We start from the raw sequence: 17,938 nt of genomic DNA, 5'->3' as shown, positions 1-17,938 counted from the left end.
ACAAAGAACATGTGGGTTCAGAAGACACACTGGTTGCATCTGGTAGCAAGAAGGACCGGATTAAATGGCGGCAAGAACTGCTGGTAAAAAGCGAGCTTTATGAGGTGATACTCAAAACATGTATTTTAACTTTTGATTTATTTATTCAAGGCATTTTTCTTGGAGCATGTACTTCTCCCCCTCAAGAGATCTACATTTATTGTCGTAGCAGTGCAATGTATACTATTATTTAAGGGTGACCATTTGTCAGAGAACACCTGATCCCAACATTACTATGCTCCCACAGTCACATAGCCCCCAATCCCAGCAATAATGCAGGTGGTCTTGTTTCCTTTGCAGGTTCTCATTGAGACATGCATTGAAAATGTTGGAGAGTTACTTCGAACAAACTTTGGCAAGGATGTACTATATGAGGTAATCTCCTTTGTCCATGGTCTACGCTTAATACAAATGACTCTTAATACAAATGAGTAATCGACTATTGAAGAGCGTCAGGATTGCACATATTTTTACTTTTATAAGAGCTACTGCTGTTATGCTTATGGAGGTTCTGAATTGCCATTTTCCAAGGTTGCTGTAGGTGGAAAAAATAACTTCTTGAAGGGGGTCACTGACAGGATCCAGGTACTTCACAATGCTATAGCTTGTGACGCGGCGCGCCCGAGAACAGATGATGTTGATGAGCATGCCTTTGATAACTACCATTCCAGCCCCATAATCAGAAGAATGATACTCGATTGTCCTGCATTTGCTGCTACCCTCTGGAAAAAAGCCCTCGAAGGGAAATGCAAGTTATATGCAGATGGATTCAGGTACCTCAAAATGACTCAAAAGCGATATGTCAGCTCTTTAATCTGTTCATCAAATTTGTGAACCATGCAAATGCAACAACAACAAAGCCTTTCAGTCCCAAACGAGTAGGGGTGGGCTAGTGTTGAAACCCGTAAGATGTCGAAACCAAGTCATGGTTCTGGCACGTGAACCCTGGAAATGCGATGAATAAAATTTTAACTGTCGGCTGCAATTTTCATACTAGATTGTACTGCTTAGGTGGTATTGAAGGAAAAACAAAGGAATCATGCGCTGATATTCTTTTGAACTTGTTGGTTGCTGCAGCTCCAGGGTGGTGGCTGCCTATCTGGAATCTCCAGATTCCAGAGTGAAGGATCTTGCAAAATACGAGTTGCAACCGCTCATCGACGGTGGCATACAGAAGCCTCAGGAACATAAAGCAGAGGAGGAGAAGTGAGTTTTCTCGCCATCGCCAGTGCCAGCGCCAGGGTCGTACTTGAGGCGTATGTTGAGTTTTGTCACACGGGCGTATGAGTGCCTGTGTTGCCATAATTTGGTAATGGCAAGCTCATGAAGTAGCAATGAACTTACTCTTGTTGCCATATTTTCAGGCCTGCCATGGAGTGTAGTTCCAACGAGTCGTCAGAGCTAAGTGATAGAGATATTGGCGACTATGCTAAAAAAAAGCATACGCCGATTTGAAGTCTGGCTAGGTTTGGCACTGACAGGTTTACACGCCCGTTGTGCCTCGGGAAGAAGAAGCTGGACTAGCGTTACATTGAGCTGCTTAATCATGCCATTGGCCTGAGTGCATCCAACCATGCTGCAAAGGTGAAGGCAAACCACCAGGCCCTGGCTAATCATCTCGAGACGGACCATGCTGATGCAGTAGCCTCAAGACCTGTAGGACAAACTGAGGCACTAATTAATCCTCCTAGGCCTAGTCCTGTGCAAGATGTACCTGCAAACTAAGCGGATAACCTGCTCCTCTCTCTCTCTCCATACAATACAAATTGCTCTAATTCTGAATCAGATTGCTAGCTGCTAAGACTTGTTTCGCCATGGATGAATCGTTCAAGCTCTAATGTTGTACTCCTTTTTGGCACTGATGCATACATGAATGGCGATGCTGCGATTAGCCTTTGCTTTTTCTCTATATATCATCAGTCGCGTTTATTACAGCGAACATGGGCCCGGATGCAAAAGGGACACGTTCATGGCCTCCATGCTGCTCACCAGCTCTGATATTATGCTTATACTGGTTAATCACCAAAAGTAAAGGGTTCCTTTCTTTGGTGTTCATGACACGTGGTGCGCAATGTGGAGATGGAATGTAATTATGCCAAGGCAGTATTTTCTTTTTTGAGCAAGGGAGAGCAACATATGTGGTCTATCTACTGTGTAAAACTTGAGGCACTTTGAAATGAGAATCTGGCCGCGCGCGCCAGGGCTTTGGTTGGAAAAATCGTGGCCACGACGACACGTCGCATTGTTACCCTCTTCGGGGCGTTGACGGTGAGCTCAAGCACCCCATGGTCACTGCGTCATTACCCTCTTTTGAGCATGCTTGGATCGTTGCTCCAAGATTGTTCGGCTCTGACATTAGGCAGTCTGTCTACATCCTATCCTTTAAGCGTGACCTCCATGTCAACATCGTTTGTACGAGTGACAAGGCCGAGGGCTCTCTCGGCACTATGTACTTTGACAATATATATATTCCCTCCGGTCCTAAATATAAGTCTTTTTTAGACATTTCAAATGAACTAAAACATACGGATATATGTAGACATAATATTTTAGAGTGTAGGTTCATTCATTTTGCTCCGTATGTAGTCACTTGTTGGAATATCTAAAAAGACTTATATTTGAAAACGGAGGGGTACAACTTATCTTTACAAAATTTATGGGAAAAAAGCCCATCGGCTAATGTTTCATCCTTGGAGAGAAAACAAGCTAAGTAGACCATTGCCATGTATTCCGAATACCACGCTGCATTGTACGCCTTGAACCATGTGAGACCTATATGAATGCCTCTCTTGCTTTGTTTTCATGGAATGCATTGATCCACAGTTCCACACGAAACAAATATTGCCATAATACTTGGCAAAAGAAATGCTCATGTTCCTTGCTAAAAACATTGGACAATGCTAACGCCCACACGTGTGGTGGGAGTCAAACCCGCTCACACGCCCTATAATACACAGACTATGCCATGTCACCGCATGCATGCATGTGGGAATCTTTTTGGATTTTCAGTTTACAAAATGTTTTATCTCTTAAATGAAAAATCCGATTGAAGATCCGTTTTCACCATTAAATCTCTCGCGATGAGATCTTCGAAACTAGACCTCATATCAATATATTTCGACGAATTTTTTTTTGGTTAAAAGTTGCCATGTCTATTGCACATGAATTTGCCATGATTTTTACACTGAAGTTGCCATGATATGTTTCGACTATTTTCTTGTACATTTAAAAGTAATTTTGACATATTATAAAATGGAGAATTAAGAAACTAGACTTGCCATGCACCATAAACTAAAATTACCATGATACATGCACTTAAAATTGCCATGGTTCATACAAAAAAAAATATTTTCATGGTCAAAGTACTGGAATTGTCATCATCAAACGCTAAAAATGCCATGCTCTACAAACTAAAATTGCCACATGGCAACTTTAGTTTAAACACTATGGCAACTACAGTGTAAACATCATGGCAACTTTTAGGCAAAAATAATAATTCGTCGAAACATATCAACATGGGGTCTAGTTTTGAAGATCTCGTCGAGAAGGATTTAATGGTGAAAACGGATTTTTAATTCGATTTTTTAATTAGGAGATAAAATAATTTTAAGCCAAAAACAAAAAAAGATTTTTGCTGATGTCATATGTTCATACGTGATAAAATGAGTGATGATGAAGGCGTGGGGCCGATGTGCAAACGCCCATATGTGTGGGCGTTAGTTTTTCCGAAAACATTACACCAATGCTTTGCAAAAGAACATTATGAATTACTACTGTCTAAAGGGCAACTGCACTCGATTTAAGGATTTAAAAGGTTAATATTATTAGGTTTCACCATCACAAAATAATTTCTTTTGCCAACATTGGTAGTTGACATTAATACATTAAGTACTTGGCCGATGTCATAAAATTTGGATCTCCTTGCTCGTGAAATTCAGCTCCGCCCCCAACAGTTTCTTTTGTGGCAGTTAAGTTCATGCTCATCTTACATGAACACATTATTACAGAACCACATTAATAGGTTCCCCCTGACTATTAAAATCATGGTCATCTAACAATTCTTTTTGTGAAATCATGATCATCCAACAAGAACACAATAATAGACTTGACATTAGCTATGAACATTTCAACTTAGTAATAAGTAATATTTTTTCAAATTCACGATTTTTTATGAATTCTTAAACATTTTTTGAATTCATGAACATTTTTGAAATTCACAAATATTTTTTCAAATTCACGATTTTTTTTGATTTTGCAATTTCAAGTTTTCTTAAGAATCATGAACACGTTTCAAAAATTGTGAACATTATTAGTTCATGATTTTTTTGAAATCCGTGAACATTTTTTAGAATTGTAAATATTTTTTCAAAATTGAGTTTTTTGAAAATCAAAAACAGTTTTGAATTCATGAATTTTTTTTCAAATTCATTATTTTTGTATTAACAAATATTTTTCATATTTTGTGAATATTTATTGGACGCTGATAACGCCCATACGTGTGGGGGGAGCGACATCCGCCCACATGTCAACACACTGACTACGCCACGTCACCGCATGCATGCATGTGGGAATATTTTTGGATTTCCAGTTTTTAAACTGTTTATCTCTTTAATGAAAAATCCGATTAAAGATCCATTTTCACCATTAAATCCATCGCGACGAGATCTTCAAAACTAGATCTCGTATCAATATATTTCGACGATTTTTAAAAGTTACATGTCTATTGCACATAAGCTGCCATGGTGTTTATACTGAAGTTGTCATGATATGTTTCAGCTATTTTCTTCTACATTTAAAAGTAAGTTTTGACATATTATAAAATGGGATATTAAGAAACTAGACTTTCCATGAACCATAAATTAAAATTTTCATGATACATGTATTTAAAATTGTCATGGTTCATACAAAAAATAATTTTTATGGTCAAAATACTGGAATTGCCATGGTATACTAAAATTGCCATGCTCTATAAACTAAAAGTGTCACATGACAACTTTAGTGTAACACAATGGCAACTACAGTGTAAACATTATGGTAACTTTTGACCAAAATAATTTTCATCGAAACATATCATCATGGGATCTAGTTTTGAAAATCTCGTCGAGACAAATTTAATGGTGAAAATGGATTTCTAATTGGATTTTTTAATTAGGAGATAAAATATTTTTAAACCGAAAACCAAAAAGATTCCTGGTGATGTTATTTATTTTGATGTGGCAAAATGAATGATACTGAAGGCGTTTGGGTCATGTTGGTTCGTGCCACATGTGTGAACGTTAACATTTACGTATTTATTTGAAATTTGTTAAAAGAAATTATACAAAGGAAACGAGGAAAATGAAGAAAAGAAGGGACGGCCCGCACCCCGCACTGGTATGCATTTGCTGTTTTCTCCCTTTCCACCACACTGGTCGAGGAATAGGGGCTCCCAGAGAGACGAGACTTGCCTGCTCCCCGCATAACGTACATGGCTTAATTTGATTGAAACAAAATAAGGCCCGATTTCAACCCTTAAAATTAAGGAAGAGATAATTAGATTAGAAAGAAAAAAGAGAAAGCCGCGGCATGAAATGGAAACACCGATGGGAGCGAGCAGGAGGGAGCAGGCGAAGCCGGATCCCTCCGAGAGCTCCGTCCAGCCTCTTCCTCCGGCGGTACCAGTAAACCCTCGCCCGCCTTCCTCACGTCGCCATGGCCGGCGGCGGCGACCACCCGGGCGCCAAAAAGCGGAAGCGCGTGGCGGCGGGGAGGCCCGAGGGGCCGTCCAAGCGGGCCAAGGGGAAGAAGCCCTACGAAGCCCCCGCGGCGCGCGGCGGCGGCGGGTCCAAGGAGGAGCCGCAGCCCGTCACCGCCATGGACGAGCGGGTCGCAGCCGAGGTATGGACATGGTTGGAGCATGGGAATTGGTTTAGAGCATGGCCTGCTTGAGTTTGAGCATGGGTCTTGACTCTGTGGCAGGAAATGTCCGAGTCGACGAAGCTCGATAACAACCTCGTGAAGGTGATTTTTTTTCTTTCATCATGTTTCCAGCAGCATCAATTCCTGTATGTGATGCCATAATTTGATTCCAGCTGACGAATTGCAATTCCTGCCTCTGCTTGAATCGCCACCTCTGTTTATGATGGTTCAGTACCATATTTTGGGCAACTCTAAGTTTGATTGCTCACGGCACCTAAATTTTAACAGGAACTCACAATGCTATGTGTAAAGATGAAATACCATAACACGACAACGATCAGGAGATGCAGGTAAGTGTCACTATCAAAGTCTTGTGAGTTGTGACATATGTTCAAGTTCTTATGCACATGGATTTGCCGTCTGTACAGGCTAGTTACCGAGGCTCTCCGTAAAATGGATGGGAAATATTTAGAAATTGCTAGATCCCCTACCGCATGTGTTCTTCAAGTAAGTTGATATTCATTCTCGTTGCTTATGGTGTTTTGGTACTTATTCCGATACCCACCATTTTTTGCCAGTTATGTGTGAAGTGGTGCTCACATTCAGAGAGGGATCCTATTTTTGTTGCTCTGCAGCCACATTTGCTCGATCTTTCTCTTGATGAACACACTGTTTTCCTTGTGCATAATATCATAAAAATGGGTAAATTTCTCTACGATTCGCTAATAACTCATATGGGTTCATATGTGAGAAGGTTGCTTGTTTGTTTGATTACCCTTAGCTTCACTAACACACCTCTTGTTTGTGACTGCAGCCACTAGAAAACAGTTTGCAAGGTTCATCTATTCCCTTCGTGGTCATGTGGCTTCCCTTCTTTGTCACACAATAGGGGCGGCAGGTATGTGTGTCACAAATGGGTAGGAAATCGTCATGTATAGGAACGGCAGGAGTTAATTGTCGAATGCCATTGTATGCATCCGTTTCTATTTATGTACAAGTGGGATACATGGTAATCTCACATTGAGATGCACTCTTTCTTGCAGTTCTTGACCATGCCTTTAATCAGGCGACGCGGCCTCAGAAAATAGGTATGAAACCCATTTGAGCGAGAATAGTACTAGGATGGGTGACCTCCTAGGAAGTCCTCGTGAAAGGGTTTCATATCTAAGGGTTGTGATAGGCTTGGCGAGCCAACGTAAAAACTAGCCAGTCTTTTGGGTATGAAACCCATTTGGGCGAGAGTAGTACTAGGATGGGTGACCTCCTGGGAAGTCCTCGTGAAAGGGTTTCATATCTAGCCTACCCCAACTTGTTTGGGATAAAAGGTTTCGTAAGTAAGTAAGTAAGTATTGTACTCCACTGAGCTTCAGCTGTCCAATGACCTGAAAGAAGAAAAACCATGCAGGTTCAGGTTGGCATGCTATAATGTCTTGCCATACATCTGCTTTGAAGTTTCCCCTTAACTTTTGTTACTTTTCTGTACAAAACTTAAACTTGGGTGGAGGGAAATAATATTGTGGTCATCCACTTATCCTGCCATAGGTGGCTGAAGTGTTTTTTTTTTTTTGAGAATCGTGGCTGAAGTTATTTGTTTAGTTCAATATACTAAAATTCAACTCTCCTTTTCAGTTTGTTAAACATAATTTCCAAGCTTGGACTACAGAAATCATCTGTCCTGCAGTATATGACTACTGTTATCCAGCCAGTTCTGGAAAAGGGTATTGTTGAGTATTCCATAGTACACACGGTCATATTGGAGTACTTAACAATTGCAGATAAGGTAAATGTATTTTATTGACATGATTGACCTAGCTTTATAACAAAGCTTTCCTTTGTTGGTGAAATGTTTCTTCAGCTTATTGTAGTATCTAATATATGCATGTTCTACGTAGACATCAGCCTTGGACGTGATTCGTCAATTAATCCCCCATCTTACTCAACGGACATACGCCGTAGATGAACTATCAGGTGTCGCCAGATTACTAGGGAAATCAGAAGTGGAGAAGAAAAGATCTTCAAAACCACTTCTCATTCAGATCATGCAGATGAAGGAAGGATTAAAATTAGGGCTTGCTTGCCTCAAGCATGGCCTTGCGGAGGTACATTGTCTGTTTTTTTTTCTCTTTCTGTTTTCTTATTGTATATTAAGAGACAGATTTCAGACGGATCACTTGCTTTAACTTTGCCCACTCATCTGTTTTATCCGATGTTTATTTATTAATTTCTGTAGATTCCAGAGACACTAAATAGTCATGCAAATTGAACTGTGCATTACTTAGTGCCTCACGCTGCATATTCAGTAGTATATTTCTTCTCGCTTATTTCCATTGTGCTTTTGCCATTTAACATTGTAATGCATTTCAGGATAGGAAGATGATTATCAAAAGCTTGAAGGGGAGGATTATGAAGCTTGCTCTCAGTGATTATAGATGCCTTGTAAGTGATGTCTATATATGTAATATATTTTAGTGTTTAAATAGGATCGTACTGTGTGAATTGTATGCTTTAACCTATACAAACATCCTCCCAGTGCACAGTAACTTCAGATGGTTTTATGCTTCCAAGCGATTAATCCTCAACTGAACTAACATGCTTTTTCCCTCCAGTTCGTTATTTGTCTTCTCTCCATTGTTGACAACACAGAACTTGTTACTGAGGTTAGTCAGCACCAATCGTTTACTTGAAGCAAGCGTTATGCTGCCATTACAAGCAATCTGAAGAGACAATGCTTATAGCTTGCTTTCAATATTTATAGGTTGTAATTGATGAGTTGAAAAAGCAGTTAAAGGAACTCATATTTGACAAGGTAAAAACAAGTCCAAGCTTCTGATGTGCTTATTTTTATTTGTCAGTTATATGCACATGAGACTATTTATGATGGAGCTCCTTGTTGGAATAGAACGGGAGACACCCATTGCTGCAGCTATTTCACCCACTTTGTTCACGTTATCTGACGCTGGGTGAATTGTTTTATCTGAACTACAACGTGCCTTCCCTTGTTTCAAAGGCAAGTTACCTATTCTATATATTTTTTTTGCGAAAAAGTTACCTATTCTATTAACTCTTAAGTACTTTGAAGAGAAACAGGCCCCCTGAAATTTGCTTTTTTTTGTTCAGGTTAACTTTGGTAGTAAGTTGGATGATGTAGCTGACAAAGAACATGGGGGTTCAGAAGACACACTGATTGCATCTGATAGCAAGGAAGACCTGATTAAACGGCGGCAAGAACTGTTGGTGAAAAGCGAGCTTTATGAGGTGATACTCAAAACATGTACTCCCTCCGATCTAAATTAATTGTCACAACTTTAGTACAAAGTTGTACTAAAGCTGCGACAATTAATTTGGATCTGAGGGAGTATTCAACTTTTGATTTATTTATTGAACGGCATTTCTCTTGGAGCATGTACTTCTCCCCCCTCAAGAGATCTACATTTATTCTCGCAGCAGTGTAGTATATAGTGTAAAAAATGATCTTACATTTTGAGACGGAGGGAGTATATATAGTCGCAACCTTACCATGCCCCCGTCAGTCACATAACATCGCTGATCCCAACATTACCATGCTCCCGTCAGACGCGTAACCCCTAATCCCAGCAATAATGTAGGTGTTCTTTTTTCCTTTGCAGGTTCTCATCGAGACTTGCATTGAAAATGTTGGACAGTTACTTCGAACAAACTTTGGCAAAGATGTACTATATGAGGTAATCTCCTTTGTTTTTGGTGTACACTTAATACAAATGACTCTTAATACGAATGAGTAGTCGACTATTGAAGAGCGTCATGATTGCACATAATTTTGCTTTATAAGAGGTACTGCTGCTATGCTTATGGAGGTTCTGTATTGCCATTTTCCAAGGTTGCTGTAGGTGGAAAAAATAACTTCTTGGAGGGGGTCACTGACAGGATCCACGTACTTCACAATGCTATAGCTTGTGACGCAGCGCGCCTGAGGACAGATGACGGTGATGAGCACGCCTTTGATAACCACCACTCCAGCCGCATAATCAGAAGAATGATACTTGATTGTCCTGCATTTGCTGCTACCCTCTGGGAAAAAGCCCTTGAAGGGAAATGCAAGTTATATGCAGATGGATTCAGGTACCTCAAAATGAGTCATCATCAATATGCCAGTTGTTTAATCTGTTCATCAAATTTGTGAACCATGCAAATGCAACAACAACAAAGTCTTTCAGTCCCAAACAAGTAGGGGTAGGCTAGTGTTGAAACCCATAAGATGTTGAAACCAAGTCATGGTTCTGGCACGTGAACCATGCAAATGCGATGAATAAAGTTTCAACTATTGGTTGCAATTTACATACTACATTGCACTGGTTAGGTGATATTTTGAAGGACAAACAAAGGAATCATACGCTGATATTCTTTTGAATTTGTTGGTTGCTGCAGCTCCATGGTGCTGGCTGCCTATCTGGAATCTCCAGATTCCATGGTGAAGGATCTTGCGAAATCCGAGTTGCAACCGCTCATCGACGGTGGCATACTGAAGCCTCAGGAACATAAAGCAGAGGAGGAGAAGTGAGTTTTTTCGCCATCGCCAGCGCCAGGGTCATACTTGAGGCCTATGTTGACTTTTGTCAATCATGTAGCCGAAATATAGTTAACACACTTTTTACGGTCACTGGTGAGCCTTGCGTACGCTTTGACCGTCTTAAGATGAGCTACGAGCGCCCGTGTTGCCATAGTTGGGCAGTGGCAACCTCATGTGGCTCGCATCTAGCAAAGAACTTACAAGTAGGTTATAGGGCATTAGTGTCTAGTCCATTTTCGAATATATTGTGGTGCAAGGTGCCTATTTAAGTAGTTTATTGCTTTCTCTGATGAAAAAGGAGGTCATTCTTTCATTTGGGGGTTTTAGGAGCACCCTATGCCATGCTGCCCTCGTTTCCATAATTTGGGCAATGGAACCTCATGTGGCTCGCAACTAGCAATGAACTTAACCTTGTATCCATATTTTCAGGTCTGCCATGGAGTGTAGTTCCGACGAGTCATCATCAGAGCTAAGCGATACAGATACTGGCTACCATGCCAAAAAAGCATACAAGGATTTGAAGTCTGGCAAGCTTGTGGCGAGGTTTGGCACCGACAGGTTTAGATGCCCGTTCTGCCCCGAGAAGAAGAAGCTGGACTACCGTTACCGTGAGCTGATTCAGCATGTCATTGTCGTGGGTGCATCCAGGCGTCCTTGGAAGGTGAGGGCAAACCACCGGGCCCTGGCTAAACATCTCGAGACGGACCATGCTGATGCACCAGGCTCATCCAAAATGCCTCTACGACAAGCTGAGGCACTGTACCTCTCTAAAATAAAGAGCAGTCAAGCTGGGCCAAGATCTACCTGCAAACCAAGCAGATAAGCTGCCGCCTACCTTTGCCCCCCCCCCTACTCCTCTCTCTCTCACTCTCCATACAACTTGCTCTGATTCTGAATCTGTTGGTTTTGCCATGGACGAATTGTCAAGCTCTGGTGTCTGCACAATTTTTTTCTCCCCCTTTGGGCATTGATGCACACATGAATGGTGATGCTGCGATTTATTACATGCTTATACTGGTTAATCATAAAAATAAAGGGTTTCTTTCTTTGGTGTTCATCACATGTGGTGCGCAATGTGGAGATGGAATGTAATTATGCCAACAAGGGAGTAACCTTTGAGATCAATGTGAATAACAGTATGTGGTCTATCTATTGTGTAAAACTTGAGGCACTTCGAAATGAGAATTTGGCGAGTTCTGTGAAGGTGCGCTACCTCTTGGGGGCACTCTTGTGGTTCTTGGGTGAAAAACCCGTGTCCGGTTGGGTGACACGTTGCGTTGTTACCCTCTTTGGGGCGTTGACGGGGAGCTCAAGTACCCCATGTTTGTGATCATGCTTGGTCGTTGCTCGAAACTTCTTCGGGTCAGACATTGGGTGGTTCATCTACCTCCTATCCTTTACACATGAACATCGAGGGGTCGCTCTTGGTTGCCTTCCGCGGATGCTTTTTGTCGTAGTTTGGTCCAGTAGCTGCGGCAGGATGAAGGATGAAGGCACGCCCCAGGTCACCATGTAGCTACAGTCAACGAAGCAAATTATACCCACGCCCCAGGGGCCTTACGCTGCCCCTGATTTGGTTGCTCTGCTCAACAGTGTCTCGCACCATTCGGTCAAAACTATTTTTCTATTTTTAAATAATTTTTAGTTTAGTACTCAGTCTGGAATGTCTGTAATTGTTAATCACTATAAATAATCGTGATAACACTCAAATTATCTATCAATCAGCCTAGTCATAACTATAATTCATAATCATAACTCATAACATTCTCTATTTACCCCACAAGTTCAGAAAAATTGCTCACAGAATAGACAAACATTGTTGAGATGAACAAATAACACAAATTAACTTGCACTAGTGAAATGAGGACATGCAAAGGCTACAAAAGAAATTACATAGAAAACTTAATTGTTACCATGGGCGGATCCAGTGCGGGGGTCATGGCACCCACAAACATTTTGCAGAACTTCTTTTTAACTAGTGAATGCTTATAATCTATTTCCTCTGCTCCACAATATAGTGCGTATTATGCCTATTTAAAATCAAATGATGTAAACTTTGACCAAGTTTTCAGAAAAAATGTTAAAATTTAGAATCTATCATTTTATTCCTCACGAAATATAATTTCATATGATGTATATTTGGTACTCCCTTCGTTCACAAATACTCCTCTGTTTTTGTATATAATGCCACTTCATATTTTTATGTCCAATTTTGATCATTAATTTCACCAACAAAATGTGACTGATATGCCAGAAAAAAGTGAACCATTGGATGCACATTTCAAATAACTTTCTGATGATGTATTTTTAATGACATATAACCCATATTTTGTTGACTAAAATTATAAGTCAAAGTTTGACATGAAACGTGAAGTGGCCTTGTATGCGAAAATGGAGGGAGTATAAGATGTTTTGGATATTTCAATATGAACGACATACGAACTGAGATGAGTGAACAATCACACTAAAACCTGTCTATATACATCCAATTCTATAAAAGTTTAGAACATCTTATATTTGTGAATGAAAGGAGTATTATAGGATTAGATAAATTTCTCTATAAATTGGTCAAAGTTTGTGACGTTTAACTTCCATGAAAACCATGGTACGCTGTATTATGTGGGACAGAGGGAGTATTATATTAATTTGGTGCAGCCTAATTACTTCAATACCGAAGCCCTCATAAATAGAAAATTAGGTTTCAGGCCAACATCATATAATTCAGACTTCAACTCAAAGCCTAACACAGCCCATCTCTACTCCCCATAAATACTATATTCCATGTATAAACAAATGGCGACACTCCCATTACAAAAATTGTGAAGTTGATCCTTTGCTTCATCAGCCGAGCTATGTGTAAGGCTGAGGGGGCCATTGCCCCAGCTATAAACCAATTCCCGAAGAATTTTTAAATTGAAGGGATTAGATGGAAAGTTTTTAGCCTTTGTCCCTAAAAAGTCATATTCTGTCTTGCCCCCACAACAGATTTTGTCTAGCTCCTCCATTGTCTGACTACTACCCATACGGCAACTAGAAGACTCACTCATATCACAATTCCTTCAACATCATTTTGGTTTTTCCTTGGAACATCTCCTCTTTCCCAAGAGTTGAGCATGAATAAATATCAGATTCTCTCCAAGAACCAACAAAATCCAGTTTTCATTCCAAATAACCAATCGTGAAAGGACAAACACTGCAATTACTGCAAACGATGAGGATGTATCACATCAGCCAAGCAAATCAATTAGATAGGAGAATATATAAATCAAAGGACAAGGACTTACCCTGGTGCTTTCTGAAATGGGTAACTTTCATTGTGGTCTGGAAAACCAAGAGGCAGAGTAAACTATTTTAGGCAGACACTATCAAGTCTACATAAACATATCTTTTACAAAGCCATTTCCATTTAGAAAGGCTCTTTTTTAGAACATGGAAAAATATTGGCACATGCAAGTAACAACTACCTCAAAATCACTCACAAGAAGAGGATATCGCTGCCAATTATTTCCTAACAATATATGGCCAAACTACCTTATAATATAAAGAAAGCAGAAGGAATTATGCAATGCAATGTACATGCGGTGTAGTTGGGCTCAGTGGCAACATAGCATTCCCCTCCAATGAGGCTGGAGAAGACGAACAAGGACACACGTGGAGTCGTGGGATCAGCGCAACATGGAAGAAAAACCCTGAGAAGGAGGCATGACTCCCTTGGAAAGAACGATGAGTGTGAGTGATAGAACAATGCATAGAAGAAGAGTGAGTTCAAGTCATAGAACCACATGGTTTCCATGACACGATCCTACACGGTAGCATTAAAACAGTTTGTTTTCAAAATAGGAGCAACCCATGGAATGGCACATCTAATCCGAGTGAGAGGGCCAAGACCCCCCTCCCCCCAGCCCCCGCACTAGTGGGGTTCAACATGACACCCCTGGGTTCAGGTGCGGGTAATGCTTGCCCAAACCTGTACCTGTCTCAATTTTTTTCGTCCAAACTCGTACCCATACATCGGGTTTCAAACTTTTCCCATACCCGTACCTGGGTGGGTGCCGGTAATACCCGTGGGTGAAAATACCCATCTCGGCCACCTTACCCAATTCACACTTCACCGTGTATTTTCAGCATTTTTGTATATATACACAACATTTTAACATGTATACTTCAACATTTCAAACATATACACCACATTTTAGCATGTTAACACATATATTTCACGATTTACTGTGCGATTGAATAAGAAGAATGGTATTATTTCAGAAGTGGATAACAACAAGCATGAACTAGATGGCACTAAACAGTGTCCAGTTATATTCATGGATGAGTAGCATGTAAGTGAACTTTTTAGGAAAACATTCATATATGTTATTTTTTCTCAATTACGAGACAAATAAGAGGGACATAATTTTCTCTATTGAAGATACTTCTGCAACCTCTAAATGATCAAATGAAGAGACTATATAATAAGATCAACAAAGTCAGAAGCAAAATCATGAGTTCATAAAACACGATCAACGCATTTAAACATGACCATGCACATGGGAAAGCGGAGGAGATTTCGAGTCAAGGCTGGCGGCTACGTCAGCCTTGGGTAATGTGGCTAGGTTTTTTTTCCTTGAATGACACAATGGGACCTACTTGTTGGACAGAACTAGTATATGGGTATGCGGGTACATGGGTATGGGTATTGCGTTCCCATACCCGTACCCTCCTTACCCGATGGGTACAATTTTTTCTCATTTATAAACCCTTGGGTAATTTTTTTTCCATACCCTTACCCTAATATGGTTTTTACCCTTAGAGTTTGCGGGTACCCATTGCCGTGTTGAAGCAGGGTGAGGACATTGCGGTGACATCCCATGATTTCTTCATGCTCAACGGTGTCTTGCTCTGCACTCTGCATTTTTTTTAGCTTCGCCCTCTTTTTTTTTTGTGAGGACTGTTTGATTTTTCTTTTATATGCTTTCCAAGATAACTTCATCGACGCTTTCTGTGGTTTGGCCGTGTGGCTTTATTTATAAAGCAGGGTGCAAATCTATTTCAAGAAATTCAGTTTCCATATTAGTCTATTACTAATTTTCAGTCTAGTAATTAGTTTAGAAATGTCCATAATTGTTAGCCACTAAAAAAATCTGGTTTGCTTTATCATCCATTACAGACGGTAAATTTGTAACATATTGTGCAGAATAATGCAGTGTGAATTATGTGAAGTGGGTAGCCTTTCAGCGACCGGGAGAAATATGAATAAAGATCTTGTGAGTTCTATCGTGTAGTAAAACGTGAGGGACTTCAAAATGAGAATCTGTATGTCTGCTGTGTGCTTCAAAATGAGAATCTGACTTCAAAATGAGAGGAAAAAGAGCGAGTTAATTGGTGCGCTCTGCTGTGAGCCTGTGAGCACATCATATATCACCAAGGGCGGTTCGTCCTCGCGGCGCGCTCCGGCGCGGTCCTGACCTGGTACACCGGCGACTCGCAGCTGCCGTTTGTGCACCAGCTCTGGTGGCCGTGGCCTGCGCCGAGCTCCTCCTCCTCGAACTGCCGGCACTCTGCGAACGACGGCGGGGGCCGGGCGTGCGGGTAGTCCGGGAAGCGCTGCCGGTCGGACGGGTCGAAGAGCGGGAAGGACTGGCGCCTGCGCGCGCCGGCGGCGTTGGCGCGCAGGCAGTCGTCGATGACCCGGCATTCGTCCCGCAGTCGGTTCTGCACCTCCCGTAGCGCCTGCGTCGGCGCGGGCGGCCTCCTCCCGCCGCTGCCCTGCTTCGCGACGGATCCGCGGGATTGCTGCTGCTTCTGCTGCGCGGAGGATGCCGGCGTCGTCCTGTCACTGGCGCGGCGCCTGGTGGGGGCGCAGGGCGTCGTGGCGGCCCTCGCACGTTCATGGCACGCGGCGCAGAAGGCCGTGGAGCGCTCGGCGTCGAAGGCCCTCCGGCGCGCCTTGTCCGTCAGGCACGCGTGCGCCTGCGAAACGGGAACAAATGCAGGCCACGTCAGCGCACAAACATACAGTACAGTACAGTACAAATGCTTTTTTAACCGTTGGCGATGAGGCGTAAATTAGAATAATTGCAATTACTCCTACTACTAGTTAAATTGAATTGAGTTGAGTTGAGCATTCAACTGGAGTTGGTTGGCCCAGAGTAAACAACAACTCGAATTCGAAGTGGCCACGATCACGTAGGCGTAACTGACGTGCATGGACGACGGGTCGATCAAGGTAGTAACAAACTGCCAATCTCTTCCCCTGCGTTTCGGAGCGATCGCAACAACCTAGCACTTGAGTGATCCTCGTCGTCACGCACGTATAAACTACTACTCCCTCTGTTTCAAAATACTTGTCTTTCTAGGCATTTTAAATGGACACAACATATAGATGTATGTAGACATATTTTAGAGTGTAGATTCACTCATTTTGCTTCGTATGTAGTCACTTGTTGAAATCTCTAGAAAGACAGAGGAGTGACAGAAAGGCAGCGGCAACAACATAGAAAGGCAAAAGATTCCAAGTGAACCGCAATGCAAGATCATCATGAAAAGGGGCACCAGCCGCCCAACCCAACGCGTGCGCGTGTGGATCGGTGGAGTGAAGTGAACAGCAACAGGCGTGTGTAAATTACGTATCTCGGAGACGAGCTTGAAGGCGACCTCTGCCTTGGGATGCCTGTTCTTGTCCGGGTGCAGCTGCAGAGCTGCACATCACATCACATGAATCAATCAATTTTATTTACTACCGTCAGTGTACAGATGTACGATCAGTAGTTAAACGCGGCGATCAACGATGGCGTGATTTTTGCGTACCGAGGTGCCGGTACCGCCGCTTGATGGCGTCCTCCGACGCGGCCTCGCCGATCTGCCATACATGCACCGGTTCAGAGGAGTTAATTAACACGACGCCGAAAACGGAGGCGCAGCGAGGAGGACGAAGGACGTGGATGCGTATGTATTGTATACACGTACGGCGAGGACGAGGTACCAGTCGACGAAGTGCGCGCGGCGCGGGGAGCGGCGGCGGTGCGGGCAGGACGCGAAGGCAGCCGACGCCGCGCACACCTCGCGGGCCGCCTGCGCCTTCCCGGCCGCGTCCGCCATCGACGTGGCCGGACCGGTCGTCGATCGATCGACGTACGCCGGGGCAGAGCACACGCGAAAGCAGTTTGGCTGTGTATGAACCAGGTGTCGGAGGATGAAGAGAGGTTTTTGGTGGCGTGACTTGTCCGCCTAGTGGAGTGGAGTGGGGGTGGGGATGGGGAGGAGATCGAGGCGAGGGGGAGTGGGAGGGAGGGGCGGTTCCGAGGAGGACGAAGGAGTGGAGCCCGAAAGAGCGGGGATTGCGGATGCATGCAACTCGTGTCGTCTGTCACTTTTTTTTTACTTTCGAAAGGAGGAACAAAAGGCCATCGCATCGCGTCTGCTGAACCGGAAATCGAGATCTGCACGACCGAGCCAGCGCGCTCA

At 42.5% G+C, this 17,938-nt stretch overlaps 2 protein-coding genes and 1 pseudogene across 2 annotated transcripts; 2 read left to right on the top strand and 1 right to left on the bottom strand.

The window, feature by feature from the left end:
• LOC119312636 overlaps positions 1-1,952 on the top strand; it is a 5,301-nt pseudogene extending 3,349 nt beyond the window's left edge.
• Positions 1,953-5,637: 3,685 nt separating this feature from the next.
• LOC119312635 (pumilio homolog 24-like) lies at positions 5,638-11,671 on the top strand. Its single transcript, XM_037588377.1, has 18 exons — positions 5,638-5,916; positions 5,998-6,039; positions 6,226-6,287; positions 6,366-6,444; positions 7,004-7,025; positions 7,144-7,155; positions 7,285-7,348; positions 7,567-7,717; positions 7,830-8,036; positions 8,302-8,373; positions 8,544-8,594; positions 8,693-8,743; positions 8,837-8,944; positions 9,055-9,192; positions 9,564-9,638; positions 9,794-10,035; positions 10,342-10,470; positions 10,913-11,671. Exons 1-18 carry the CDS (start codon positions 5,731-5,733, stop codon positions 11,304-11,306), a joined length of 2,085 nt encoding a protein of 694 aa, XP_037444274.1. The 5' UTR covers positions 5,638-5,730; the 3' UTR covers positions 11,307-11,671.
• Positions 11,672-15,724: 4,053 nt separating this feature from the next.
• Positions 15,725-17,572, bottom strand: LOC119310531. Its single transcript, XM_037586251.1, has 5 exons — positions 17,441-17,572; positions 17,282-17,333; positions 17,084-17,172; positions 16,358-16,444; positions 15,725-16,270 (listed from the first exon to the last, which is right to left on the bottom strand). Exons 1-5 carry the CDS (start codon positions 17,570-17,572, stop codon positions 15,893-15,895), a joined length of 738 nt encoding a protein of 245 aa, XP_037442148.1. The 3' UTR covers positions 15,725-15,892.
• Between the last annotated feature and the right edge of the window lie 366 nt (positions 17,573-17,938).

The sequence above is a fragment of the Triticum dicoccoides genome, chromosome 5B (assembly GCF_002162155.2).
Source record: "Triticum dicoccoides isolate Atlit2015 ecotype Zavitan chromosome 5B, WEW_v2.0, whole genome shotgun sequence".
Taxonomy (NCBI): Eukaryota; Viridiplantae; Streptophyta; class Magnoliopsida; order Poales; family Poaceae; genus Triticum; species Triticum dicoccoides.
The sequence above is the reverse complement of the archived record's forward strand: the minus strand, read 5'-3'. Positions and strand labels throughout refer to the sequence as shown.

Bases quoted from the DNA above. Each gene is read 5' to 3' on its own strand.
- LOC119312635 (XM_037588377.1), top strand. From the start codon at position 5,731: ATGGCCGGCGGCGGCGACCACCCGGGCGCCAAAAAGCGGAAGCGCGTG. The intron at 8,037-8,301 runs GTACATTGTCTG...AATGCATTTCAG, and splicing joins TCAAGCATGGCCTTGCGGAG to GATAGGAAGATGATTATCAA. The intron at 8,744-8,836 runs GTAAAAACAAGT...TTGTTGGAATAG, and splicing joins AGGAACTCATATTTGACAAG to AACGGGAGACACCCATTGCT.
- LOC119310531 (XM_037586251.1), bottom strand. From the start codon at position 17,572: ATGGCGGACGCGGCCGGGAAGGCGCAGGCGGCCCGCGAGGTGTGCGCG. The intron at 17,334-17,440 runs GTACGTGTATAC...CATGTATGGCAG, and splicing joins ACTGGTACCTCGTCCTCGCC to ATCGGCGAGGCCGCGTCGGA. The intron at 16,445-17,083 runs GTTGCTGTTCAC...CCCGTTTCGCAG, and splicing joins TACGTAATTTACACACGCCT to GCGCACGCGTGCCTGACGGA.